The sequence below is a fragment of the Hemiscyllium ocellatum genome, chromosome 26 (genome assembly GCF_020745735.1).
Source record: "Hemiscyllium ocellatum isolate sHemOce1 chromosome 26, sHemOce1.pat.X.cur, whole genome shotgun sequence".
NCBI classification, from domain to species: Eukaryota; Metazoa; Chordata; class Chondrichthyes; order Orectolobiformes; family Hemiscylliidae; genus Hemiscyllium; species Hemiscyllium ocellatum.
In genome coordinates this window covers 46,352,948-46,380,223 of record NC_083426.1, presented here as the reverse complement: position 1 = coordinate 46,380,223, position 27,276 = coordinate 46,352,948, and the positions used below count along the sequence as shown (strand labels likewise).

Genomic DNA, 27,276 nt, shown 5'->3' with positions numbered 1-27,276 from the left:
CATGACTTCTAATGGACTCCATCAGGTGGTGCAGATGGGACAGCCACACAGCCCGGGTTGGTGAGCAATTACAAACGTTTTTAACGTGGTTTCCGTGTAGGTTCAAACAGCTTCTGAAAGTTACAAATGAACCTCAAGCTTTCCCTGTCCAAGGATACACTTGGGCTGTCCTGCCATTCTGTTTGGGACCTTGTCTGCTCTCAGACCACCTGTCCACTTACCCACTGCCCACTCCAGTGCCCAGGAGCAACCTGAAATCCCATTTCCATTCCATGGCTTCCTAGGTTTAGAGCCAGACATCCAACATAAAAATTAAGACATTAAAGTCCCACCAAGCCTTGTGTGGCACTGTTATCATCTAATACTCAGCAGCTTTGACCTGCTCTGTCTCAAATCTCCAAATCACCAAAACTTGAAAAGAAGTGCAAAGCAGAAACAGCAACTAAATTCCCAAAGATCAAGGTCTATAGATAACCCATGGATTAGGAGTTTGGATATTCTTACCCATCACAGTTAATCCCACCCTCAGTTTCCATTTGAAAAAAAACTAACTGCACCAAACGTGACATCATTTGAAAAGGTACACAAAGGGTTAATGTATTATCCAATTCAAAGCACAACGTTGGAGTTATTTTTGCAAACCAAACACCGTTGTCTGTGATTTATTTGGCCTGTAACTTTATCTTGTATAAACAAAAACTACACTTGTTTCAATAAATACACTGCAGTGTTGAATGGGCAATATTTGCCTTACAAGGCACTATCTCACTGGGCCGATACCAGCTGTCACAGGAATAGCACAGCTGGTGTCTCTGAAGTAGTGGGAAACTTTCAACAACAGCACAGCATCAACCCTGACAGCTGCACTGCCTTTACTGAAAGGCCTCAAGACAGGCTGTGTGTGGATGAGGGTGCCATTAGATTACACGTCTCAGCCTTTCCTGGAAATTTCTGATCAAGATCCAGTGACAAACGGGTGTTTCACCTCATGCTCTGCATGAGTCTCCTCCCATTTTATCCTTCCTTCCTCATGTGACAGAGTACCACACTGTCACTATCACTGGGCCCAGGTTAATGCTCTGGCAACATGGGTTCCAAACTCACCATAGCATCTAGTGGCATTTAAAATTCAATCAATAAAATGAAGAATTGAAAGTGACCCTGAATCACTTAATATGAAAAGTCATCGTGGTTCACTCATGGCCGTTATGGATGGAAACTGCCATCCTTATCTGCTCTGGCGTACATGTGACTCCAGACCCACAGAAATGTGGGTGACTCCTAGCTACCCTCTAAATGACCCTAGGAATCCATTCAGTGGACACTCAGGGCTTAGCAACAATCAACACTGGCCTTGCCAGTTATCCTTACTTCACACATGAATAAATAGAAATATAGTTACCTAGGTTCCCTTTACATGCATGTCTGCTATTCTTCGAGAGATGCTGGACTATCCTCTTCACTGCTTAACCCATGTCCATAGGCAAGGCCACTGTCCAGCCATCAACCGCCTGGAGGGACAAGAATCAGCAGCTGAACTGAAACCACTATATGAATGTGCTGGCCACTTTGTGAAATTGAACTTAGATTGTAACGCTCAGTATTTTGAAATACGCATATGCAGATAAATTTTATACAGCGTGAACCTACATAGCTAAAGTCAAAAGAACCCAGCACCCCCTGTTCAGTTGGTATGATGAGCATCTTGAGAGAATACTGGATCACCTATGCTGGTGATCAGGGTTTCAGCATGTGACTGGCTGCATAGGGTAATAAGAGTCAAAGTTCTGCAATCACAACTTCATTCACCGCAGCATCCCGAGGATTTGGTGGAGGGGTTTTGGTGTGGGTGGAATGCTGTTCAGAGGGTCGATGCAGACTCGATGGGCCAAATGGCCTCCTTCTGCTCTGTAGGGATTCTGTGAACAGATTGATCGCAAATTTCATTTGTTTTTCCCCTTTGTTTTCAAGAAGTTGTTGGATAGAGTTCTAAGGGCTAAAAGGATCAAAGGGTATGGGAAGAAAGTGGGGACAGGGAACTGGATCAGATGACCATCACCACAAGTTCATTTCCTCACCACTGCACCCCCCTCCCCCCATCTAACCCCCGACAACACCTTCGATTTGTCCTGACATTTCCATCCAAATCGAGAACACTGCATGTGTGCCCACTGGAGCACAACAGGGCAAGTGGCATTTATTCATAACCCCTGTAGTAATGAGTCCATCGCCAAGCAATGCATCACGCAAGTGTGGAAAAGGCCAGCGATGCTTTCAGAAGCCTTGTGTAGGTTCAAATGCTATCGCTTTCGTGAGCATTCTTGGTAGAATGAGTTGTCTCGTGGAGATAGCAATGAAGTCAGTTTCTGAACACTGAAGAAAAATCATTATTCATCCTTGTCTGTAGTGACCATCAATGTTAATATTTGAAGATTTGAATGTTTTTTTTCCTTTATTTGTTCACGGGATGAAAGCATTGCTGGCTAGGCAGCATTTACTGCCCATCCCTAATTATGAGGGGGGCAGTGAAGAGTCAGCCCCATTGCTGTGGGTCTGGAGTCACATGCGGGCCAGACCAGGTAAGGATGGCAGTTTCCTTTCCTAAAAGGACGTTAGTGAACCAGATGGGGTTTTTCCAACAATCAACAGTGGTTTCTCGGTCATTGTTAGATTTTTAATTCCAGATTTAAAAAGAAAAATTGAATCAAGTGCCACCATCTCCTGCTCTAGGATTTGAACCTGGGCCCTCGGAATATTATCTGGATTAATAATCCAGCAATGATACCAGTAGGCCACTGTCTCTCCACAATGTAGCCAGTGAATCCTGTATAAAACCCTCCAGCCGTAACCCATAAAGTAGCTATGTTAAGAGCTTAACCTTGGGAGTAACCGTGACACCATGCTGATGAGTTCAAACACTCCCACCACCCCCAGCTGACCACAGGATCCTGCATCACTGGGTGAACCATCCTTCAGATGAGATGTTAACGGTAAAGGTGTAACAATTGATTTCTGGTTTGCAGGTAAGGATGGCAGTTTCCTTCCCTAAAGGATTATAGTGAACCCAGATGGGTTTTTCCAACAATCAACAATGGTTTCATGGTCATTGTTAGATTTTTAATTCCAGATTTTAAAAAAAAGAATCAAATTCCACCATCTACAGCGCTAGGATTTGAAGACCGGTCCTAGAGGTCAATCATTCTTTGCTCGTTGTTGGTTATTGATTTGTTTGTGGGATCTTGCTGTACATTAAAAAAAAAGTTGCCATGTTCACCAACACAAGTGACTGAACTAACACAAAAAAACAGTTGCTCCATTTTCTTAGATAGTTGCTATATAAATGCAAGTTCTTTCATTGTTGAGCCAAGCAAATGCCTAACCATCAAGCAGATTACACAGCAGGATTTACACTCCCGGGGGTTTGTGCTGTTTCACATCAGTTTTAGAATTAGTCCAATTGATGTGCTTGCACTGATCTGTACAAAATGAAACCATTTTCGGAAGTAAATTCAACAATTTGCATCTCTGTGTTAGTTGAAAAGCAGCACACGGCGAATGCTGGAAAGCGAAAATAAAAAGAAGTGCTGCAAATGCTCAGTACATCAGACAGCATCCGTGGAGAGAAACAAGAGTTAACATTTAAAGTTAATGCCAAAGAGAAAAATTTGAGATGTGAGGGATTTTAAGCAGGAGATAGGCGGGACATATCTAAAAAGAAGCTCTATGGAATACAGGAGAGGTCGAGTGACAGAAAAACAAGTTCTCCTGAACTAATGGGAATAGTGATGGGCCAAGGAAAGCAATAAAGAATATGCCTGGAGTGGGTGTGCTGTGATCTGCACAAAAAGTCAAGCTGAAAGGGGTCCAAAGAGTGAAGTGTCAGTATGAGAGGAAGGTGGAGAACTCAAACACTGGAAGGTGGGCTGAATGGAGGTTCCACAGAGCAGTCACTCATTCTGTAGTTGGTATCTCCAGTGTGGAGGAGTGAATCATTGGACCAGTACATGCCAGTCCCAGCTTCACCTTGGACAGCGGGAATAGAGGTAGCAGGAGTAACACCTTCTGTGAATCTGTATACTGTTCTGCTGTTAAGCCAGCTGCTAGCACGAGGGTGATTTCCTCAGTTTTGTTTCCTTCTGTCAGGCGGATGTGGACATCATTGGCAAAGCCAGCATTTGTTTCCAATCCCCCAGTTTCCCTTGAACTGAGTGGTTGTCTCAGCTATTACAGAGAGCTGTTAAGAGTCAGTCGCATTACTCTGAGGCTGAAGTCACATATTGCCCAGACTGGATAAAACTACTAAGATGGGTTTTTACAGCAATGACACTTGTCACAGCCTCAATCACTGATTAATTAATTGAATTCAAATCCCATGAGCTGCCTTGCTCTCCTGAGTTGTGGATAACTAGTCCAATGACAATAATGTTATGCCTCCATCTTCTTTTACCCAAATTCTTGGCACTTATCAGCCCAGGTGAAAATACTGTCCTTGCTGCGCACTGGTGTAGGCTGCTTTGATACCTGAGGAGTTATGGATATACACTGTTCAGAACCTCTCAATGAGGATCCCCATTTCAGACCTCTTTACTGGACAATACCCCGAGGAACTCCTGCAGAAATGTCCCGCAGCTGAGGTGACTGACTTCAAACAACCACAAACATCTTCCTACGCGCCAGGTTTGACTTCAACCCGCGGAGGGTTTGTCCTGATTCCCAATGACGCCAGTTTTGCAAAGGCTCCTTGATGCCACATTGGCTTAACTGTAGCCTCAGCGTTGAGGGCTGTCACTCCCACTCCCACTCCCCACTCAGTGGAATTCAGCTCATTTGACCATGTTTGAACCAAGGCTGTAATGAGATCAGGAGCTCAATGGCCCTGGTGGAACCCAAACTGAGTGTCACTGAGCAGGTTATTGCCGAGTAGGTTAGCTCCGTTGGTGACACCTTCCATCACTTCACTGATGATCGAGAGTAGACTGATGGGGCGGGAATTAGCCAGGTTGGATTTGTCCTGCTTTTTGTGTATGGGAAATATCTAGGCGATTTTCCACATTATAGCGGTACTGCAACAGCTTGGTGAGGGGTCCGGCAAGGTCTGGAGTAAGTCTTCATGCTGTTGCCAGAAAACTTATCAGGGATGTTAGCCTTTGCAGTATCCAATGCCTTCAATGTTTTCTTGACTTAACAAGAATGAATCAAATTGGCTGAAGATTGGTAGCTGCAATGCTGGGGACCGCTGGAAGAGGCTGAAATGGATCATCCACTTGGAACTTCTGGCTGAAGATGGTTGCAAATGCTTCAGTCTGATCTTTTACTTAGACGAGGCTGCCTTGTCATTAACAATATTTTGGAAGCTTCTTTCCCCCAATTTGTTGTTGATTGCCCACCACCATTCACAACAGGGTGTGGAAGGACTGCAAAGATTTGATCTGATCAGTTGTTTGTGGGATGGCATTGCTCTGTCTATTAGATTCTGGTGTTTGGCATGCATGGTACCTTCACCAGGTGGGCATGTCACTTTTAGGTATTCCTGGTGTTGCTTCTGGCATATCCTCCCTCTCTTTTCATTAAACGAAATTGGTCCCTGGATTGATGCCAATGGCAGGGTAGGAGGGGATTTGCCAGTCAGTGAGGTCACTGACTGGGGACAGATATGATGCTGCTGCAGCTGATGGCCCCTAGAACACCATGTTTGAGCAGCTCAGTCTGTTCTGCATCTATTCCATTTAACAATGCAGTCATCACCAATGCTGCATAACCAGTGCTAAAGACAGTGCTACAGTGTCTTGTTGAGGTAGTGAATGAATAGCAAGAGTCTGCTTTTCATCCAAAGGCTAGTGACCAGGATGCACATGGGCTGGCTGCTTTGAGCATCATGAATGATCTGAACGGTATAATGTACATATAATCTTTTTTGAGAAACTTGAGTGAGTTTGGAAAAGCTGTGCTTTAGAGTCGGTCAGTCGTCATTTTGGTCTAGTTTATGCCAGCCCCCTGCTTTTTAATTTCCCACTCAACTCTGGCCAGTTTTCAAAAGAAGTATTTGAACTGAATTAATGGGACTCCCAAAGATAATATATAATGCATGTGTCAATCAAAAGTTCTCTCACCGTTGATTGCATTTTGTTTTGCTTGTCTCTAGTGAAACCTGCTTAGAACTGTTCACCTCCAAACACACGGCTGTTCCTTAACAAGTTTCCATCAACAACTCAAGCCACTTAGCCCTGAGAGGTTTTGATTGGTAGGGGGATAAAAGGCTACAGGGAGAAGGCAGGAGAATGGGGTTGAGAAACATATCAACCATGATTGAATGGTGGGCCAGACTAGATGGGCCAAATGGTCTAATTCTGCTCCCTATATCATACGGTCTGTGTCATGGACCATTTCACAATCAGCAGTCCACTTCATCTTCCGAATGGCCTTCCACCATTAATCATTAGCATCTCATTCAAAAACACCCCAATACAATATTATTCAATAGAAGGAATAAAACAGGTTAATTCACATTCTGAAGAAGACTTGATAGCAAAGTCATTTCTACTCTAAATCTGCTACAGGCTAACAAAATCTGCTTTATTCCATATTTTAAAACACTACATACATCAGAACAGTGAGGATTAAAAAAATATAAATCAGCCTTTAAATCTTTAAAAGGTAATATGAGAAACCATGATTGGATTATTTGTTCTCTCACTGTACTGTGGTAGCTTGTCCTTTATGGAGCGTAACATCACTTATTACCAGGAATTCCCGTGATTTTTGACAATCCATTGTTTAAACATGGCATAAGGATGAATGAATAGGAGCAGTCACTGAATGATATACAAGGCAAACTTTTCATAAAGTTAAATCCAAGCAAACATGGGTTGGTAGCATCAATTAAAACACTAAACTATTCAAACTTCAGTGTGATCTGAACGCAAGCATTCTTTATTCTTAAACAGGGGCTATGACCAGATCTCATGGCCGTATTTGCAGGTCTCTCTTCCATCAAGGTACAGGCTCACTTTGAGTCAATTTCCACAACTAGGGCTTGAGCTCATTTGAACAACTGACTGGGCAAAGAAAGGTTGTTGAAACAAGGTGACCTGGGCAGGTTTCACTGTTGTGATTAACTGAATGAAAACTGTGTTCAATCCCATTAATGATGTGCTTTTCTTGAATCCAGGCAATGAATGTGGTAAGTATCTAATGAATTATATTGTCCATTTCTGTGTGCATGCTTGTGCATGGTTCTTTTTAACCCTTTCCTGCCCAGGCTGCTTCCAAGATTGCTTTCAAGACCAAGCCATTTGCAAAGTGTCATGGACAACTTGTAACTGGCTCCTAACTCCAGCCTGGGAGTTACTTTCTCAGACGTATTCCCATTTAATAGATATACTGGGATTTGACTCTATTCTCAGCGTTTAATTTTAACTCAATTGGAACAATTACTTTGTAGTTGCAAAGGACTACCAGAGTCAAATAGTCCCAATTTCTTCAAGGTGGGTGAAACTCAGATGTTTCTCACCAGTCATTCCTATTAGGATTGAAAAAGCAATTATTCTCAATTTGCCTTAAAAGGAACAAAATATTACTGAGCAGTCAGCAAGTCCCAACAAAAAAATCATCAATTTAACCTGGGCTGGAAGAGGTCATTTCTTTGGTCTTGGCTCTTTACCCTATGGCTGAAAGTAGACAAATAAAAACATGGAAGTAGTTGAATAGGATTAGTCTCAAACCGGGTCAGAGAGCAACAGAAGTATTAGTAGTTGGACTGGTGAATGATGTGCCATACGATCTAAAACTGATGACAATAATGGGTGATTATAACCAATTCTCCAGGGGTGCACCAGCCAGTATTTGCAAGGAAGGAAGAGGGTGAAAGCAATGGGAAACACAACATTACAGGTGCAGAGAAGATAAAGATAGAACAGTTTACTTAAAACCATGATGGTTGAACAAAAAGGGCATATATAAAAGGCATCACAAGACAGAAACAACTCTTTTAACAGAGTTAGAATTATTGTAAACAAAGTCAGGCAGTTTAAGTGAAACCTTTGGTACTGTTTGAATAATTATAATCTAATGAAAACTTGACCTAAATTGAATAGCTGAAAGGATACAGTACAGAGGCTTACAGCACCAGTGACCCAGGTTCAATTCCAGCCTCAGGCGACTGTCTGTGTGGAGTTTGCACATTCTCCCTGCGTCTGCGTGGGTTTCTTCCCACAATCCAAAAGATGTGGAGGTTAGGTGAATTGGCTATGCTAAATTGTCCACAGTGTTCATGGATGTGTCAACTAGGTGCATTAGTCACGGTTAAATGTAAAGTAATAGGGTACGGGAATGGGTCTAGGTGGGTTACTCTTTGGAGGGTCAGCCTGTTTCCACACTGCAGGGTTCCATGAATTGTTGCAATTGATGACAAGCTTGGGAAGGGAACTACAATCTGCATTAAGTTAGTAAATGCAGACGATCACTTCAGAGTAGTGGTACATGGACAGTAGGCTACCTTACAATTTAAATCCAATAGCCAGCTGGGTTCTGCAATATTTGGTTGGGAATACGTGAAGTTTTGGTGAGAGGCTCATCTTTAAAACCTTGCCTACACCTCCCCATTAAAAAAAATAATAAAAGAAAAACAATAATGCTTACACAAATGCTAAGAGAAGTCAGGATATTTTTCAACTGATCACCACTCTTCACACCCAGTCTTCCCTTTCACAACCCCATCCTCTTAATATCCTTGTGGCATTTCATCACCTGATTATGGATAACTATCCTCACCAGTGCCTTTACTGATCCAGTTTGAATTAAAGGGAGTAGATTCAACAACCTTTTAAATGTATAGATTGCTTGCTAATTCATGACTGCCCCCTAAGATTCTACCTATTAGTGCTAATGAATTACCATTTGATGAGGCACCAATCCTCTCGGGATGCTGAGTAATAAGACATCCTCCTCAAGTTAGGAAGTTGATAATCAGCAAGTTTCTTTTTATTAGAACCAAATCTGCATCTTATTTTTCTGCTTAAAATGGAGTATTGTTCCATTAGACTGAACTGAAAAATGCACCACCACTCACTAGAGTGTCAGCATAATGTAGCACCGGTTCTAACGGCGAACAGAAATCCTTACACTATTAAAGTTAACAAATGGAATAATGCCATTTCTTTCGGATTTCCCTTTTCATACAGACCTAACTGAACTGCTTCTGAATTTGCTCTTGAAAGTCGTCGTTTGGAAGAGTGCGGAGTTATTCCTAAATTGACCCTGAGCTAACAATACTGCTGCCTTACAGCGCCAGAGACCCGGGTTCAGTTCCCGCCTCAGGCGATTGACTGTTTGGAGTTTGCACGGTCTCCCCGTGTCTGCGTGGGTTTCCTCCGGGTGCTCCGGTTTCCTCCCACAGTCCAAAGATGTGCAGGTCAGGTGAATTGGCCATGCTAAATTGCCCATAGTGTTAGGTAAGGGGTAAATGTAGGTTTATGGGTGGGTTGCGCTTCGGCGGGTCGGTGTGGACTTGTTGGGCTGAAGGGCCTGTTTCCACACTGTAAGTAATCTAATCTAAAGACTCCCTAATCCCACTGTGCTGCTGATATCTGTACTGTTCAACAGCAGCAGTAGGGTGGCTGGTAGATCACACTGGTACAGAAGGCAGTGTTCTCCTATTGCCACTAGGGGGCCTAGGTACTTAGCAAACTCATTAGTTAGGAATTAATTGAACGCAACCAAGAAATTGAGCCCAAAACCATCCTGTTTGATTCATCGAGCAAGTTCTTTATTGTGCAAATCCTCCCATCTTTGAGTTGTTTGTTGTGTTTTAAATGTATATTTCCCAACAGTGCTGGCAGCAATTGAATTTTGCTACATTTTCCACTCAATGTTCTTGCTGCAAAGTCCTTATCAGTGGGGTGTAGTTCAGAGGTAACAGACTGAAGTAATAACTGAAGCTGAGGTCTGGAAAGCAAGAATTGAACCTAGAGTGGTGGGTCTCCAGGGTTTTTGGCAGTTGTGGCACAGTGGTAGTGTCCCTACCTCTGACCTGGGGGGATGGGTTTAAGTCCCATTTGCTCTAGAGGTGCATAACAGCACCTCTGATTAGAAAGTATCTAGAATATTCAGGAGAGAGTTGTCTGTTGAAGCCTGTGTGCTTTAAGAGTGTTCACAATATCCCAAGGTTATGTAAATTCTGAAACATTCTTGGTCTTCGGTTAGCATTTAACTCAACTTAAATTTGAAGAGTTCACTGAGATATGGTGGGCCATGAGTCGACTTGTTTTTCCCCCTGAATCCTGATAGTCCGCAGTCTTCTCTCCTTGTTTGTTGTGTGGTAGGACTGCCTCCAGACCTTGACTGCCTTTCAGAAGGTAACGCTCTCACTCCCAGCTTGTTTCGTCAGCCCCCTGTGCAGGGGGAAGGCTGAGAGCAGGAATCCAAGTTCTGACGGTAAAATGACAGAAAATTCTCGAAGCAATCAAGAGGTCAGGCAACATGTGTGGGGCAAGAGGAACAAGAGAAAGGAACTGAGTTAATCTTTCAGTTTCATGACCTTTTCGTTAGAACTTGAAGGATTTAGAAATTTCACAGTTTATAAACGAATAGTGACATGGATGGAAAAAACTACTGGTGCTGTTCAGCATCTTCCTCTCCATGTGGTGACCACTGGTAATGCAGAGGCTATGAGCACAATTCCTGCATAGCATTGATTACATTGGAGATTTCCTTGCACCTTCTGTCCTATTCTATGTGTCAAAGTGAAAATCGTTCTTTACTTTAACTTGTGTAATAACCTGCCTTGTGCAGTAGCCTAACTCACTCTCTTAGTGCAGGTTTTTGAAGTTACCTTTTCTTGTTTTACTCTTTGAGGTATAGGTATTCAGTTGAGGTAAAGGGAGCACTTTGACATCTTCAGAGCTCAGGTAGCAGCACTCTCCAGTCATGTGAAAGACGTTTAGTGCAAAACCGTAACTTCCAGATGCTCCAATCCAGCATCTGCGGACATGGGGAGGCCACCCAACTGAATGCACCAGTGTGACACTTAACTTTCTGTGCTAATTACCCTTTGTTATCTCTCTGAAAGAGGCGGGCAGCAATCTGCTCTACTGCGACTGAATGAAGAATGTTCCAAACTCATTTCATAGAAAGCACTTTGCAGTTTACAAAGTGGGTTGGCAGACTCGGATTCTGTCAGACTGTGCTGGACTGGTCCAACTCGGGGGAGGGCCAATCACTTCTAAGTGGGCCTTGGGATAAATACCTCAATTGCCAGTAATGTGGGGTGAAGGCAACGACATTTGTAAAAATGAGCAAATAGGAGATTAACCATGGATTACAGTTTCTATCCTCGAACCTGGTTAGTTCACTTGTGAGATGTAGCCAATATCATTCATACGATATAAACAATGTCAGTCACTCGTTCTGAATATATGACATGGTGAGCAATAATTGAACATATCATAATTTAACTCCAAATATTCCTGGTGGTGTCAATAAATTTGACTATGGCATCTGTTCTCAACTCTGGTATCTCCGTGAAATAGCCTATGTCATCAAATGTTTTTGCACATGATCCTGCCATCTAAATATCAAAGCCTACAACAAGGCCTTAACTCCCATGGCTGAGGGCTTTCAAATTCATGCAATAACTAACATGTCTCTTCATTGCCCACTGTACTGCCACTATCTCCCTCGTTGCTCTGTGTTCCATGATGTGACTTGTGTCCGTGTTTTTGATCTGTGTGTGAACTGAGACCACTTGACTCTTGAGAATTCCGATTGGCCTAAGTTGGGGTTCCTGGAAGCAGTTGAACATGTCCATGGGGAAAGTGAAGGAAGGAAGCGAACCCTGACCAATCATCGCTGCTGTCACTTTCGGGACCATTTCAAAACCAGTCTTGAGCACTGAGCAGTCACAGCATGGACAATCCATTATAAAATAAGCTGCTAGAGGGGCTGTGAAGTTTAAGATAGAAATGATATTTTGCCGATTTTAATAGCTTTCCAAAGTCTCCTGCACCAAACCATCCCTTTACCTGTAATGGGGCAGATTGAAGAGTCGCTATCTCACTGATGCACTGCTGGAACTCACTGGTCACTAGAAAAATCTTCAGGAAAACCCTGAGACAGTGGTTTCTCCTCCCCCTCTGGCTCACTATGACACTGTTAGAATTGTAATTCAAACAGAAACCCCTAATCTGCTCTATTGACAGAAAACATATTGGGGTCTTTCTCACAGTGCTGCCCCGAGTGTTAATTCGCTGAAAAGTGAGCCTTCTTTTTCAAACAGCAGACTGGGAGAAACCATTTCCTGACTGCTTGAGAGGGATTGATTTTCTTGGGTCAAGGGTGTTGTGCCAGGATGCCATCAGGTGGGTGAAATGTGCACGGCCACTAACTACGTTTCATGCAAGATAACCTGGCTGCTTTAACCAATCATTCCCACTCTCTGTTTTCTGACACCATTGCTTCTCTTCAGATTCATTGCCCATGCTCTTTTTTTTTCTCTCTGTCTGTCCTTCCACCTGGCTTTGCTCATCCGTCTTTCTCTATTTTCAAAGGATCAGGCCTCGAAAGACAAGGCCCTGCAGAATATGGCCGCCATGTCGTCAGCGCAGATCGTTTCAGCGACCGCAATGCAGAACAAATTGGGGATAACGCCCATCCCTCAAGCTCCCTACCCAGCAGCAGCCAGGGTAAGTGTTATTGAATCACTTAATGCTCTGTGTTAACTTGTGTCAAGCCAGAAATGCAAATCTTTCTCCCTAGCTCCTGCTGACTACAGTGGGATCTTAGGTGTCGGGTATAGCTTTTTTTTTAATGTCCTTTCTTGAGATGAGGGCACCGCTGACTAGGCCAATATTTATTGTCTATCTCTAATTGCTTAGAGAGCAGTTGAGAGCCGACCACATTGCTATGGATTTGGAGTCATATGTAGGCCAGACCGGGTCAGGGGGCAGATTTTCTTCACTAAAGGACAAGAGTGAACCAGATGGATTTTTCTGTCAATAGACAATGGATTCATGGTCATCATTAGACTCTTAATTCCAGATTTTTTTGTTGAATTTAAATTCCACCATTTAATTAGATTAGATTACTTACAGTGTGGAAACAGGCCCTTCGGCCCAACAAGTCCACACTGACCCGCCGAAGCGCAACCCACCCATACCCCTACATTTATCCCTTACCTAACACTACGGGCAATTTAGCATGGCCAATTCACCTGACCCGCACATCTTTGGACTGTGGGAGGAAACCGGAGCACCCGGAGGAAACCCACGCAGACACGTGGAAAATGTGCAAACTCCACACAGTCAGTCGCCTGAGTCGGGAATTGAACCCGGGTCTCAGGCGCTGTGAGACAGCAGTGCTAACCACTGTGCCACCGTGCCGCCCACAAATGTGGTGAGTTCTGTCCCCAGGCTCCCAGAACATTGCCCAACTCTCTGGATTAAATGTCAGTCATAATGCTACAAGGCTGTTACCTCCCCGAAGTGGGTAGTTAGTGGATAACACACTCACTCTTGAGTCAAAAGGTTTTAGGTTCACGTGCAGGTTAAAAGATTTAAGCATTGAGTCCAGGCTGACATTATGGTGGTACTGGGTGAGTGCTACACTATCTGTTCAGAGAAAGTCCATTGGATGTGGTGTACTGACTAGCTTGCTGTAATCATATCACTACTTCCTCTGCTGTGACTTGCTTCCACCTTCGTTTTGGGCAGTCATTAACTCCATTACTTGTCAGAAAAATGAAGCTGTGATTGATGGAATTTTCAGAGCTATAAATGACCCAGCCACATTTTAAAGAAAAACACCAAGGAAGTTTTAAATTGGCAGTCAGCAACTTTGAAACACTGGGGGAGGCAGAGTGGCTGTGAATGTCCCACTTGCTGTGGATTGAAAGGAAATGTCAAAGAGCATTTCTCTGAGAAAATAATGAATCAACTACAGAACTGAATAAAAAATCTGAACAAGTAAGTGTAGCACCCTTAATTTTCCCTGTTACTGGTTAGCCTAATATCGCTGGTCGGAAAAGTGTGAGAGTCTGTTATAAATGATTTCACAGCAGAGACAGGGTGACAGGGTAGGACAGGGCCAACATGGGATTTACAAAAGGAAAATCGTGCTTGAAAAATCCATTGGAATTTTTTGGGACATAATTAGTAGTTGATCAGACTAACAAGTGGATGTGATTTATTTGGACTTGCGAAAGGTGTTCATAGATTAGCGTGCAAAGTTACGGTGCTAGGGATTGGGGTATTGTACTAACATGGATAGAGAATGGACTGGTGGACCAGAAACAAAGAGTAGGCATAAATGGGTCATTTTCTCAGTGGCCCCCAGTGCGTACCGTAGTGACCATTGCTTGGAGCCCAGCTATTCGCGATATATATTAATGATTTTAGATGAGGGAATGAAATGTAATATCTCCAAGTTTGCAGATGACACAAAGGGTGAACGACTTTAAGGAGGGTGCAGAGATGCTTCATTGTGATTTGGACAGAATGCATGGTGATAAAGAACAATGTGGATGTGTGTGAGCAAAAACTGAAAGGCACATTATTATCTGAACAGTGATAGATTAGGAAATGGGGAGGTGCAGTGATGCTCCTTGTACACCAGTCACTGAAAGTAAACATTGCAGGTGTGACCACACCTGGAGATTTGTGTGCAGTTTTGGTCTCTTTATCTGAGGAAGGATGTTCAACCTGTAGACAGAGTGTAGCAAAGGTTGACCAGATTGATTCCTGGGGTGGCAGGTCTGACAAATGAAAGGAGACTGGATCAGTTAGGGCTATATTCATGGGAGTTTAGACAACTGTTTCCAATGACCATGGAGTCCAGAACCAAGGGTCACAGTCTGTGGATATGGGGTAGACCGTTTAGGACCGAGATGAGGAGAAATGTTTTCACCCAACTGGTGGTGAGCCTGGAGAATTCTCTGCCACAGAAAGTGGTTGAGGCCAAATAATTGAATGTTTTCAAAAAGGAGTTAGATTTGGTTCTTAGGGTCAAAGGGTATGGGGCAAAAGCAGGACCAGGGTACTGAGTGGGATGATCAGCCATGATGGTGTTGAATGCTGGAGCAGGGATGAGGGCTGAATTCCTGCTCCTATTTTTTATGTTGCCATGTAATCCACTCTGGGGAAGATTGCTACAAGCTACATTATAGACTAAACATTACCGAAGAGCAGATAATTCATACAAGAAAAATTTTGAAGGCTTTGAAAATTTACTTTGAACCCTCTATTTCTTCAGTTATGAACAGTATTGAATGCAGGAGGAAAGGGTGACTATTGATCAGTGTGCGACCACATTAATCCACCCAGCTAATACCTGAGTTGGAACAATCAAAAGATGATATCATCAGAGATAAGACTGACCTAAGCATTAGAGACCCTGACATGAGAGCACATCTGCTGAGTGTGGAGAATCTGATTCTCAAGAAACATGTCAAAAACCTAGAAGCTCTGAGAGTACCAGTCATTAGTGAGAGTGTACTAATGGGAAAACAGTTGAGAGACCCTCCAGGCCAAACAAGAATAACTTATTGGAATGTCAGACTGAGAAATCTTTGGGTCCTAATTGGCTTTATCATAGAGCCTTAAAGGAAGGGGTTAGTGAGATAGTGGAAGAGTTGGTTTTATTTTGAAAAATTCACCAGATTCAGGGAAGATTCCATTCAGTTGGAAATTAATGAATATAACTCCTTTATTCAAAAAAGGAGGGAGATAGAAAGCAGGAAACTACAGGCCACTTATCATCTGTCAAAGGGAAGATGTTAGAAGCTATGATTAAAGCTGGAAAAGCAGGAAACTTGGGGAAAAAAAATCAAGGTATTCAGACAAAGTCAACATGGTTTTTTGAATGGGAAATCACTTTTAACCAATCTCTTAGAGTTCTTTCAGGAAGTAATGTGCTGTGAATAAAGGGGAGCCAGTGGACAAGACTATATCTGGATTTTCCAAAGGAAATGAAATGGTATCACAGAAAATGGAAGCTCCTGTTTTAGGGGGTAACATATTGGCAAGAGTGAGAAATTGAAAGACGAACAAGGAATTGAGAGTCAGCATCAATGGGTCATTTCCTGGTTTCCAAAATGGAAGGAGTGGTGTGCCTCAGGGATCAGTGCAGGGACCCCTAATGTTTATAATTTACTTAGAAGTGATGTGGATGTAGGGACCGAAAATATGGTTACTAAATTTGTTGGTGACACACAATGCTACGTAGATCAGTAAGTTGTGAAGAGGAATGTGGAGGTTACAAAGAAATATAGATAGAATTACGTGAGTAAGTGTAATTCTGGCTAATGGGGGGAAATGTGAAATTGTCCTTTTTCTTATGGAGGATGAAAAAGAAGAATATTATCTAAATGGTGAAAGGTTACAGAGCTTTGGAGACAGAGGTTCTGAGTGTGAAGAGCATGAGTCACAAAGTGTAAGTATTCAAGTAATTAGGAAAGCAAATGAAATGCTCCTTGTCATTGAAATGGGATACAAAATTAAGGAGGTTGTGTTTCAGTTAAATAGGACATTGATGTGACCACATCTAAAATATTGTGTCACACACTTTTGGTCTCCTTATCGAGGAAGGATGTAAATGCACTGGAAGCAGTTCAGAGAAGGTTTACCAGCCTAAAGCTCGAAATGGGTGGATTGTCTTATGTAGAAAGGTTGCGCAGGGTAAGCCTGTCTCTCCTGGAGTTCAGAAAGCAAGGAGGTGACTTGATTGAAACCAAAGGTTCTGAGGGAGTCTTAACCTGGGCTGGATGTGAAAGAATGTTTTCTCTTGTGGGAGAACCTAAAGCTGGAAATGACTATTTAAAAAGAAAGGGTTGACCATTTAACATAGAACTGAGGACAATTTTCTTCCCCAAAGAGGGGGTTGAGTCTTTAGAATTTGTTTCCTTGAAAAGCGCTAAAGCAGAGTCTTTGAATGTTTTTGCTGTGGGGTGAAAGGTTCTCAAAGGTAGATGGGAATAATGTGGGATCATCAGATCAGCCATGATGCCATTGAATGGTGAGCAGGCTTTACAGACTGTGGGGCCCTACTTCTCCTCCTCATCCATATGTTTACATGTAACATATTGGAAAGCGAGGAAGAAGCATTTGCAGAAGAGTCCGCAGAAAGATCAAGGGTGGGATGTAAATACTGTGGAGGACACCACTCAAAAGAAAAGGTACTATGTCCACAAGACACAAAAGAAAACTTCACACACCAACGTTTATCGAGGAAGACACAAAGCTGGTCTGTAAAATGGTTACCAGACAAATGTGGGCAGCACGGTGGCACAGTGGTTAGCACTGCTGCCTCACAGCGCCAGAGACCCGGGTTCATTTCCCGACTCAGGCGACTGACTGTGTGGAGTTTGCACGTTCTCCCCGTGTCTGCGTGAGTTTCCTCCGGGTGCTCCGGTTTCCTCCCACAGTCCAAAAATGTGCAGGTCAGGTGAATTGGCCATGCTAAATTGCCTGTAGTGTTAGGTGCAGGGGTCAAGGTAGGGGAATGGGTCTGGGTGGGTGCGCTTCGGCGGGTCGGTGTGGACTTGTTGGGCTGAAGGGCCTTATTTCCACACTGTAAGTAATCTAATCTATATTATATCAGCCAATAATTCTGTATTGTACAGCAGCTAGGCATCAGATCTAAAGATGGTCAATGATTTGTGACTATTAGAATGATGGTTGTAGACAGATAGCGACAAGTGTTTGTGAAGTGACACAGAGAGATAGCGCTGCCTTTTGTAATGTCATGAGCTTCCCAGACCGGTGTGAAGTGGCTGAAGTGGTGACCCGAAAATGGAACTATTGAAAGTAAGGTTGAGATATGATGCTTATCCCAAGAGGCCAAATGAAGCTGAGAACCCAGCTTCATCTCCTATTTCCTATTCTGAGGTAGTGATTACACTTGAAAAGGTCACTTTGTCCCCTGTACAGGAGGACATTAGCACTAAGAGTGCAAGTGGATTGTCGAGCCAACTTAACTTTCGGTACAATCATGGCTAAGTGTTCCTACCACCCCGCCATATCCTTTGATTTCCTGAGAACTGTGCGTACTGCAGCTTAAATGTATATGACAGTGCACCATCAACGGCCCTCTGAGGCAAGAAATAAGTCTTTCCTTCTATGAAAAGGTTCTTGCCAAATTCCACCACAAATGGCGTCAAGTGAACATAGTCTGAAACTGCATTGTTGTAAGTTGGTCATTGGGCTCCCTTCAGCCCAGGTGCCCAGAATGACAAAAAGCAAAGTCAAACACATGAGGGAAGGTTCAAGTTTCTGGGCTGTGCTGTGAGCTCACAGCTAATGGGTAACGCTGTGGCAATAAAGCTAAGGTGTGCGCTGGTGTTCTGGGGCAGCAAAGGGGTAAAGGATCTCTCCCATTCCCAGTCACAAGACATGAGACAAAGACTGAAGCTGCTCATTGTCTTGATTTTATTTGTTAAAAAAAAACCAGATGTACAAATATGACAAGCCGAAAGCAGTCACCATAGAGACGTCAACTCTGAGCTTTCCTCTCTTCACTGGACACTAGACTCATCCATTGTCAGTGTCTTCAGATGGTAGTGTGAGAGGATTGTGGTCTTTCATTATTGTTTGAATGATTATTGACTGATGATCAAATAGTCTTTTCCCCACACGCAATATTTTTTAAATTTATCAACAAAATTGTGCAATAAAAACAAAGCTAAAATGGTTTTTTTCATTCATTTTGTTTATTTACAATTGATATTTATACTGATCCCATGGCTTTTCTTCAGAGGTGCGTGCAGTATAGTCTCCAGAACTATGTACTCTGGGTATGTCAGCAATCCAACGTCAATCTGGGACGGTGCAATGGCTCAGTGGTTAGCACTGCTGCCACATGGTGCCAGGGTCCCAGGTTCGATTCAACCCGCAGTGACTGTCTGTGTGCAGTTTGCACATTGCCCTATGTCTGTGTGGGTTTCCTCTAGGTGCTCCGGTTTCCTCCCACAGTCCAAATACGTGCAGGTTAGGTGGATTGGCCATGCTAAATTTCCCACAGTGTCCAGGGATGTGCAAACTACATGGATTAGCTATAGGAAATGTAGGGTTACAGGGATTGGATAGTGAGGTTGGGTCAGGATGGGATGCTATTCAGAGATTTAGTGTGGACTCGATGGATCAAATGGCCTGTTTCCACACAGAAGGGATTATATCAAACTCATCAAGATGAAAATGTCATCTCATGATTTGTGGTACTCTGTTTGGATCAGTGTTACATGGTTTTATAAATGAGTGTTAACATCACACTCTTCGGAACATATGGTGCTCGTCTGCCTTTGGAAACTTATTCCACTACACCGTGCCATTTGCTGATTAGATTAGATTCCTTACAGTGTGGAAACAGGCCCTTCAGCCCAACAAGTCCACACCGACCCGCCGAAGCGCAACCCACCCATTCCCCTACATTTACCCCTTTACCTAACACTACGGGCAAGTTAGCACGGCCAATCCACCTGACCCGCACATCTTTGGACTGTGGGAGGAAACCGGAGCACCCGGAGAAAACTCACGCAGACACAGGGAGAAAGTGCAAACTCCACACAGTCAGTCGCCTGAGTCGGGAATTGAACCCGGGTCTCAGGCGCTGTGAGGCAGCAGTGCTAACCACTGTGCCACCGTGCCGCCCACCGTGACTTTGTTCTGAATGGAGTGAAGCAGGATTCAAGACCCAACTCATCTCCCATGCCCCACTACTTTCTTAATGGACTTGCATGCCATGGATCAGAGTGCATCTGTACCCCTTCTGCCAGTAATCAGTTTGAATGAAAGACTTGTCACCAGCTAAAGACTTGAAGAGAATTTCCCACTCTCATGTCACTGTGATTTAGCCAGTGCTCCTTCATTGCGGTTCTGTGATAGTCAACAGTGATGATGAATGGCTGAGGGTATGGGATGAGTGTGCCAATTAGGGTATTTATTATTCATTGTTATGAGGAAGTTTGCACAGAAGGTCTGATTTCTTTTGCCTGGGGAAGCAGGTATGGATGGATCGGTAAATAATATAGAGTAAAAAGTGAGGTCTGCAGATGCTGGAGATCAGAGCTGAAAATGTGTTGCTGGTTAAAGCACAGCAGGTTAGGCAGCATCCAAGGAACAGGAAATTCGATGTTTCGGGCCAGAGCCCTTCATCAGGAATGAGGAGAATGTGCCAGGCAGGCTAAGATAAAAGGTAGGGAGGAGGGACTTGGGGGAGGGGCGATGGAGATGTGATAGGTGGAAGGAGGTCAAGGTGAGGGTGATAGGTTGGAGTGGGGTGGGGGTGGAGAGGTCAGGAAGAAGATTGCAGGTTAGGAGGGCGGTGCTGAGTTGAGGGAACCGACTGAGACAAGGTGGGGGGAGGGGAAATGAGGAAACTGGAGAAATCTGAGTTCATTCCTTGTGGTTGGAGGGTTCCCAGGCGGAAGATGAGGCGCTCCTCCTCCAGCTGTCATGTTGTTATGTTCTGCCGATGGAGGATTCCAAGGACCTGCATGTCCTCGGTGGAGCTTTTATCTTAGCCTGCCTGGCACATTCTCCTCATTCCTGATGAAGGGCTCTGGCCCGAAACGTCGAATTTCCTGTTCCTTGGATGCTGCCTAACCTGCTGTGCTTTAACCAGCAACACATTTTCAGCGGTAAATAATATAGACAGCATTCAAAGTTACTGCAATGTGAATTCTTCAGAGCAGGAGTTCAGAACGCAGCAGAAAAAGTTGTATTATGCCCAAGACCTTTTGATTTTTAGTTTCCCTCTTGCTCCTGACGTGGGTGATACTTGCTGAGGTATAGGCACCCTTTCCATATGTGTACAAATGTCTATGTTGGCAGGGTGTTCCAACGTAGGCCATCAAATCCAAAGCCTTGGTATCTGTTGACCTGATTCTGGACTAGTCCAAGGAGTAGAAACTCGAGTTAATTTTGATCTGCCCTGCTTTCTGAGCCAAAGCTACTGGGATCAAGCTGTAGCCGAGCCAACCCAGTGGAAAGTTTTCTTTTATTCAGTTTGGGCATCGCCGGCAAAATGCAATGTCACAGGTACATCACTGGAACAAAAACGGTAGTAGGGCAGTTGGAATGAGACCTCATTAATCATTCACCCAATTCCCTTGCAATAACGGCCTATTTGTTTGCCGTACCTGAATGCTTGCTTTGTTTCTGTTCCATCCAAGTCCTTTGATAATTTATATTTAATGTATGTTTCACAAATATTTAGTTACCAAAGTGAATAACCTGATGTCTCTTTGCAGCCTCTTGTGTGACATCTTCACAGTTTGCATCCTTATGAAGCTTCATATCATAAGCACATTTAGGTACATTCCTCTCTGTCACTCTGTCTCAGTCATTGATATACTGGAGATTGTAAATTGCTGAAGCCTTATAACAATGGACACAGTTTGCCAACTTGAATATACCTCATTTATCCCTCTTGTCCACTTTCTGTACATTAAAAAATCCTCCATTTAAGGTAATGCATCACCACCATGTTTCCTTATCTTATGCACTAACTGTTTGTGCAGCAATGCATTGAATGGTTTTTTTTTGAAAATCCAAGTATTTTACATCTACCTGTCCCCCTTTATCTACATTTCTACTTACTCTCTCAGAAAAGTCACAGACCATGACATGGAATTATTATGGAACCCAGCAGAGCGAGCAAAGTATTGTGAATTTAACAGCAAGGCAGGTGCTAAATTGGTGAACTGAAAGTTTCTAACTGAAATAATTCAGCTGGAGTTCCAGGCTGACAAGTTCAAATGTTTCCATTGGAATGTCGGAATTACAATAGGAAAGAATAGCTCAATGACGTTGTTTCCTGCCATTTCAGGAATCACCTGTTACAGGGATTGTTTGTAATCCGGACAATCAAATTCCATCACTTAGACTATGCTGATCAGTAAAACCTCAAATGATTGAAGAGTTTTGTCCAACGCCACCTTTTCCACCTCCAAACACACGACATTCACTGGAGTTCACATTTTAAGTTACTCATGTGCTGTATCTCAAAATGTAACTTTCTGAAATGAATCTCACATGAAACTGGAAGGAACCTAATGCTTAATAAATCAAGCATGGAAATTTATTAATTGTGGAATCTTTGTTATCTTTTGCAGTTTTGGCCTGGTTCCCTTCCTGGACAGCCTGGGTCCTCTCAAGAGTAAGTATCTGTATGTTGTCCTAGCAACTTCAACCTCTGTTGTCAATAACATTGTTCAGCTGGCTTCGAAGCAGTTGTGCAGTTGATCTGAATTCGTGGTGAATGCCCACCTGATTGTGAGGAAGGATGAGTGAATTTTTCCAACATCAGTTTCGCTAGTTGTAAACTGTAATCAGAAATTCTTTGACATAATCCAAACACCGATCTTATGAACTTGGCCATTCACAAAGGACAGCCGTTGTCCTGTTTAATGTCTGTCGGGTTAACCCCTGTTTGTTGATTTGATCCTGGTGGGAAACTTTGATGGACCCCGAAGTTTCTGATTGGTGGGTTTGCCAATGAGTGAGGGATCTGTTTTACTTTAAGTGCTTGTTAAAATCTGATGGCTTGTTTAAAACCCTGTCTTTTTGTAAAAAAGGCATTATTTTGTTCCAAGTGAAATCAAAGGTTGAGTGTTTCTTTTAAAAAAGGAGCAGTTTCATTGAGATGCCCATGTCTCCATTATCTGGTCAGGTTGCAGAGCTTAGAGTCATAGGGCTGTACAGCACAGAAGCAGATCCCTCGGTCCAACTCATCCATGCCAGCCAGTTATCCTAAATTAATTTAGTCCCATTTGCCAGCCTTTGGCCCATATCCCTTTAAACCTTTCCTATTCATGTCCCCATCCTAATGCCTTTTAAATGTTATAATTGTACCAGCCTCCACCACTTCCTCTGACAGCTCATTCCATACATGTACCACTCTCTGTGTGAATAAGTTAACCCTCAGGTTCCTTTTAAATCATTCCCCTCTCACCTCAGATGTATGCCCTCGCATTTTGGACTCCCCCACGCCAGGGAAAAGACCTTGCCTATTCACCCTATCCATGTCCCTTTCTGAATTTATTGACTTGGGATGAGGAAGGGGATTTGGGGGGAGAAGCCTGGTTTAACTGATGTTATCAAAATCATATTATTTTGGGCCAATGTCTTTTTCTCGCTCTATATTTTTTTTTCTATATATATCTGGCGCCAGCAACATCCCAGAGCTGGCAGGCTGTGTATGGAGGTCCCGAGACAAATGGAGCAGCACACCCCCTGAGGGCCCAAGGTGAGGATGACATGAGCTGTAACTGGCCCTGTGCTGCATTGGCAATGCCTCTGGCATATATTGTTCCTGTGTCTGTCACCCTGTGCTGTGCTTTCCCCCCGCTTCCAACTCTGATACCCCCTCCCTCTCTGTACCGTCCCAAGCTGGGCACTGATGGTACTGTAGTGAGGAAGGTGCACACTGTTAGCAGTGTGACATTTCATACTTACTTTGTCTTTGGTAGATGATGATCAGGTTGGATTCGACACATCTCTCAGTATCGTATGTATTTTTCTATTTGTGACTAAAATATCTATCAATTAAAGTTAGTAACTTGCATCGCCAGTCAACCATACTGAAGGAAATTCCCATCGACATTATGTCAACATTATATCAGCATCTTGTTGCAGTTACATCCACTGGTACTATGGATAGGTGTCTGAGAGGATTCCCCATTTACAGACTCACTGTCTTAGTGTATTTGATTTAAATAAAAAAAAGCCTGTGCCATATCTCTTACTGAAGATGAAGTTCTGTTCTTTGGAAAATGCTTGCAAATCTACACTTCCAGACCTTTGTTAAAATTGTTAAAATTAATCCCTGGAGACTAACTCATTCTCTTCTGGCAGTGGCCATGGCAGGCTCTGGAGTTAACTCAGCAGCCCTCAATCCGACCCTGTTAACCACATTAACTTTATTCACTCAGCTAATCCCCTCAGCCCATGATTCAGTCTGTTTACCCAGTCAGTGGTTGAACCAAACACATTGTGGGTGGCACGGTGGTTAGCGCTGCTGCCTCACAGCGCCAGGGACCCGGATTTGATTCTCACCCTCGGGCGACTGTCTGTGCGGAGTTTGCACGTTCTCCCCGTGTCTGTGCAGGTTTCCTCTGGGTGCTCCAGTTTTCTCTCATGGTCCAAGGATGTGCAGATGTGGTGGATTGGCTATGGGACATTGCCCGTATTGTACAGGGATGTGCAGATGTGGTGGATTGGCTATGGGACATTGCCCGTAGTGTACAGGGATGTGCAGATGTGGTAGATTGGCTATGGGACATTGCCCGTAGTGTACAGGGATGTGCAGATTAGGTGGAATAACCTTGGGAGATGCAGGGCTACAGGGAAGGAGGGTGGATCTGGGTGGGATGCTCTTCATTGAGTCGGTGTGAACTCAAATGGGCTGAATGGCCTGCTTCCACACTGTAAGGTGTATATGATGATTTGACACACAGTACGCAGGGATAAGCCAGTATCGTCTGTGAGCTTTGATCTGGGTTAGAGAGCGAGGATATGCCAAAGTGCCCCAATCTCAGTCCCCACCAGTGAGCCTAGTGGGGCAGAATGAGGGCAGAGTGGGTTTGCCTGCGGTTTCCTCAGCAATCAAAAAGTCAAGGGAAGCACACGAGGATTGATCACTGGACAAGGAGCCAGTGGGCCTATGACTGAACCAGTGGGCCTATTACTGAACAAGTGGGCCTATGACTGAACTAGTGGGCCTATGACTGAACCAGTGGGCCTATTACTGAACAAGTGGGCCTATGACTGAACTAGTGGGCCTATGGCTGAATAGGTGGGCCTATGGCTGAACAGGTGGGCCTATGGCTGAACCAGTGGGCCTATGACTGAACCAGTGGGCCTATGGCTGAACAGGTGGGCCTATGGCTGAACAGGTGGGCCTATGACTGAACCAGTGGGCCTATGACTGAACCAATGGGCCTATGACTGAACCAGTGGGCCTATGGCCCAGCCAAGGCAGAAGAGAACATTTGACAAAGGAAAGTAAAGCTGAGGCTCCACAGGAATCTAACACTCCCAGGATCACGTACAGGATCCTGGGGATGGTATTTGTGTCTCAGATGGAAGACAAGGTTGGCACCATGAAGAGAGAGGAAGGATTGAAAAAAAGTGACAGGAGGAAGGACAGAGAAAAAGTCATTCGCACCCTGCTTCTGAACCTTGGCACACCGACATCCGCACGGTGACAGCAAGATGGCAAGTGGTTTCCACACTGTTGGCTGTGCCCACTGCACTGTTGGCTGGCTCTTCACCCAACAGGGGGCAGAACAGCACGCTACATCATTCTTAAAGGTGACCTGTCCTCCTTCAAGGAAAATGGTATGAATGGTATCACCGGAATTTAACAGACCTGTAACAGAAGACGGGGAGTTGCAGGATGATGTTGGTAGTTGTGGAGTAGGTGGGCAGGAAGTGAGACACCATGGTTCCATAGGGGGGGGTCAGTGGAAGGACGGGGGAGGAGATGGTCAGAAGCTGCAGTTGTCTGGACTCGGTGACCAGGTCTAACTGCCCTCTGTGTTGACATGTGACCATATACTGGTGGTCATGGCCAGTGAATGTATCTGCAACTGGCATTTTTATACCATTGCCACATACCCCTCCCCTCACACCTCTCAATGCACCATATCCCCAACACCTTCCCAGCACACAGCCTGGCATTGAGGCCATGCACCTTAACTTCCAGATAGCCCACCTTAGCCTCACATGCCTACACATGCTACCGCTTTCTCGGCCATCCTCCACTGGTTCCATATCCCTCCAGCCTGAAGCAATGCTTCATTCTGTCTTCCCTCTTAGTACACATTAGCAAGAAGCAGATGAAAACCAATGAGGACCTGAGACTTCTGCAACTCCTGGGCTCTTAGAAGGAGATGGCTCTCCGTATCATGAGATAGGGCCCACAGCACCCAGCATTACAGAGAACATTCAAGATGATACTATATTCCTGCCTTATGATTCTTCTCAGCTTCCAGTTCACCCATATCCTACTTTTTGCTGTAATGGTGTTCCCATGGACCTCTAGCTTTCCATCCACATCCCATTTCCCCACATGAACTTTATCCATTTCCAGTTTCTGCCACAAACGCTGCTCAGCCCAACAGGAAAGATCAGCTGAGCGGCAGGGACCCTGGGTGCTTGTCCAGAGTTGGATATCAAGTTGTAGGAGACGAAGCAAGTGGAAGATTGCCTCTTAGCCGGTTCATCAAAAGGCAAGGGCGCAGGTGGGTTCTGCTGTGGAGAACTTCCTCAAGGACTTCAATGGGAATCACACACAGGAGAGTGTTCATGGAGATCATGGGGGTGTAACAGCAAGAGACTGGATGTATTGGAACCTGTCACGCCCAGAAGCAAGGAACCTAGCTCCAGGTTGGCAGAGGGCACTGAACAGAGCTCATCCTCTCCACTGCCTTTGTTGTACCTGCTCGTCATGTTACAGAGACCCTTACCTACAGGTCTTCAGTGGACAGGTGACCTACTCCGATGGTTTCAGTGCGGTGATGCACTCTCCAGAGCTCCCTGACGTTGATTTGATTAATTGATTGGGTAGATATAAGAAGGGCATGGGTTTGTACTTCAGCCCCACACTTCTGAACTTTGGACGCTCAGTGCAGAAGGGGGCAGTTAAGTTTGAGAACCTCCTTGTGGGCCTGGCCAAAGCAGCTATGTTTATGCCCGAGTATCCTTGGAAAGGGACCAGTTAGTGTTCACCCACACTCTCAAGGCTACTTGACGGGGCTGGGCACTGTGGGGGCTGGGGTGCATTATTTCCTCTTCCAGTTGATTTTGATTTAGCCCCTCCCTTGCTGACCCCACTTTTTTGTGTTTTTGTCATTGTACTGCCTCTGGTGAGCTGTTTGTAAATTGTTTACTGTGTAGTTGTTTTAATTGGTGATTTTGGTGGTAGTTTAAAAACAGATGAGAACTGGTAGGACTGATGTGTAGAAGGAGCTGTAAGACTGAGTAGTTAATAAACTATCTACAAAGAAAAGTGTCTTGGGTCCAGGTTCATAACTGGCTTGGGTCCAGGTTGTCATGGGGAGTAGATTGTGATTAGTTGCCTAAAGGTGAAGATTGGAAACTAAGCATTCTTTTCAGATAGAGGATTGTAACCAGAGTTACTTTGAAGAACAGGTGAAACCAATATGAAGTTCCACATCACAATAAATGGAAAATGAAATGAATAAATAAGCACAGGTTATGTCTTTGCCACAAGAAAAGGAAGGTATGGCCTTAGCATTGTCATGTATTGTTCATACCAAGGTCTGGTGAT

The 27,276-nt window shown here is 44.1% G+C and overlaps 1 protein-coding gene across 1 annotated transcript in view; it reads left to right on the top strand.

Moving 5' to 3' along the window:
• The window catches only part of LOC132828124 (transcriptional enhancer factor TEF-5-like), a gene marked incomplete at its 5' end in the record, with an annotated part of 196,759 nt that overhangs the window by 105,175 nt on the left and 64,308 nt on the right, over positions 1 to 27,276 (top strand). The window contains 3 exons of the mRNA XM_060845032.1: positions 12,543 to 12,677; positions 22,097 to 22,140; positions 23,155 to 23,229. Of these exons, the coding sequence (XP_060701015.1) occupies positions 12,543 to 12,677; positions 22,097 to 22,140; positions 23,155 to 23,229 (254 nt within the window). The remainder of the gene's footprint in view (positions 1 to 12,542; positions 12,678 to 22,096; positions 22,141 to 23,154; positions 23,230 to 27,276) is intronic.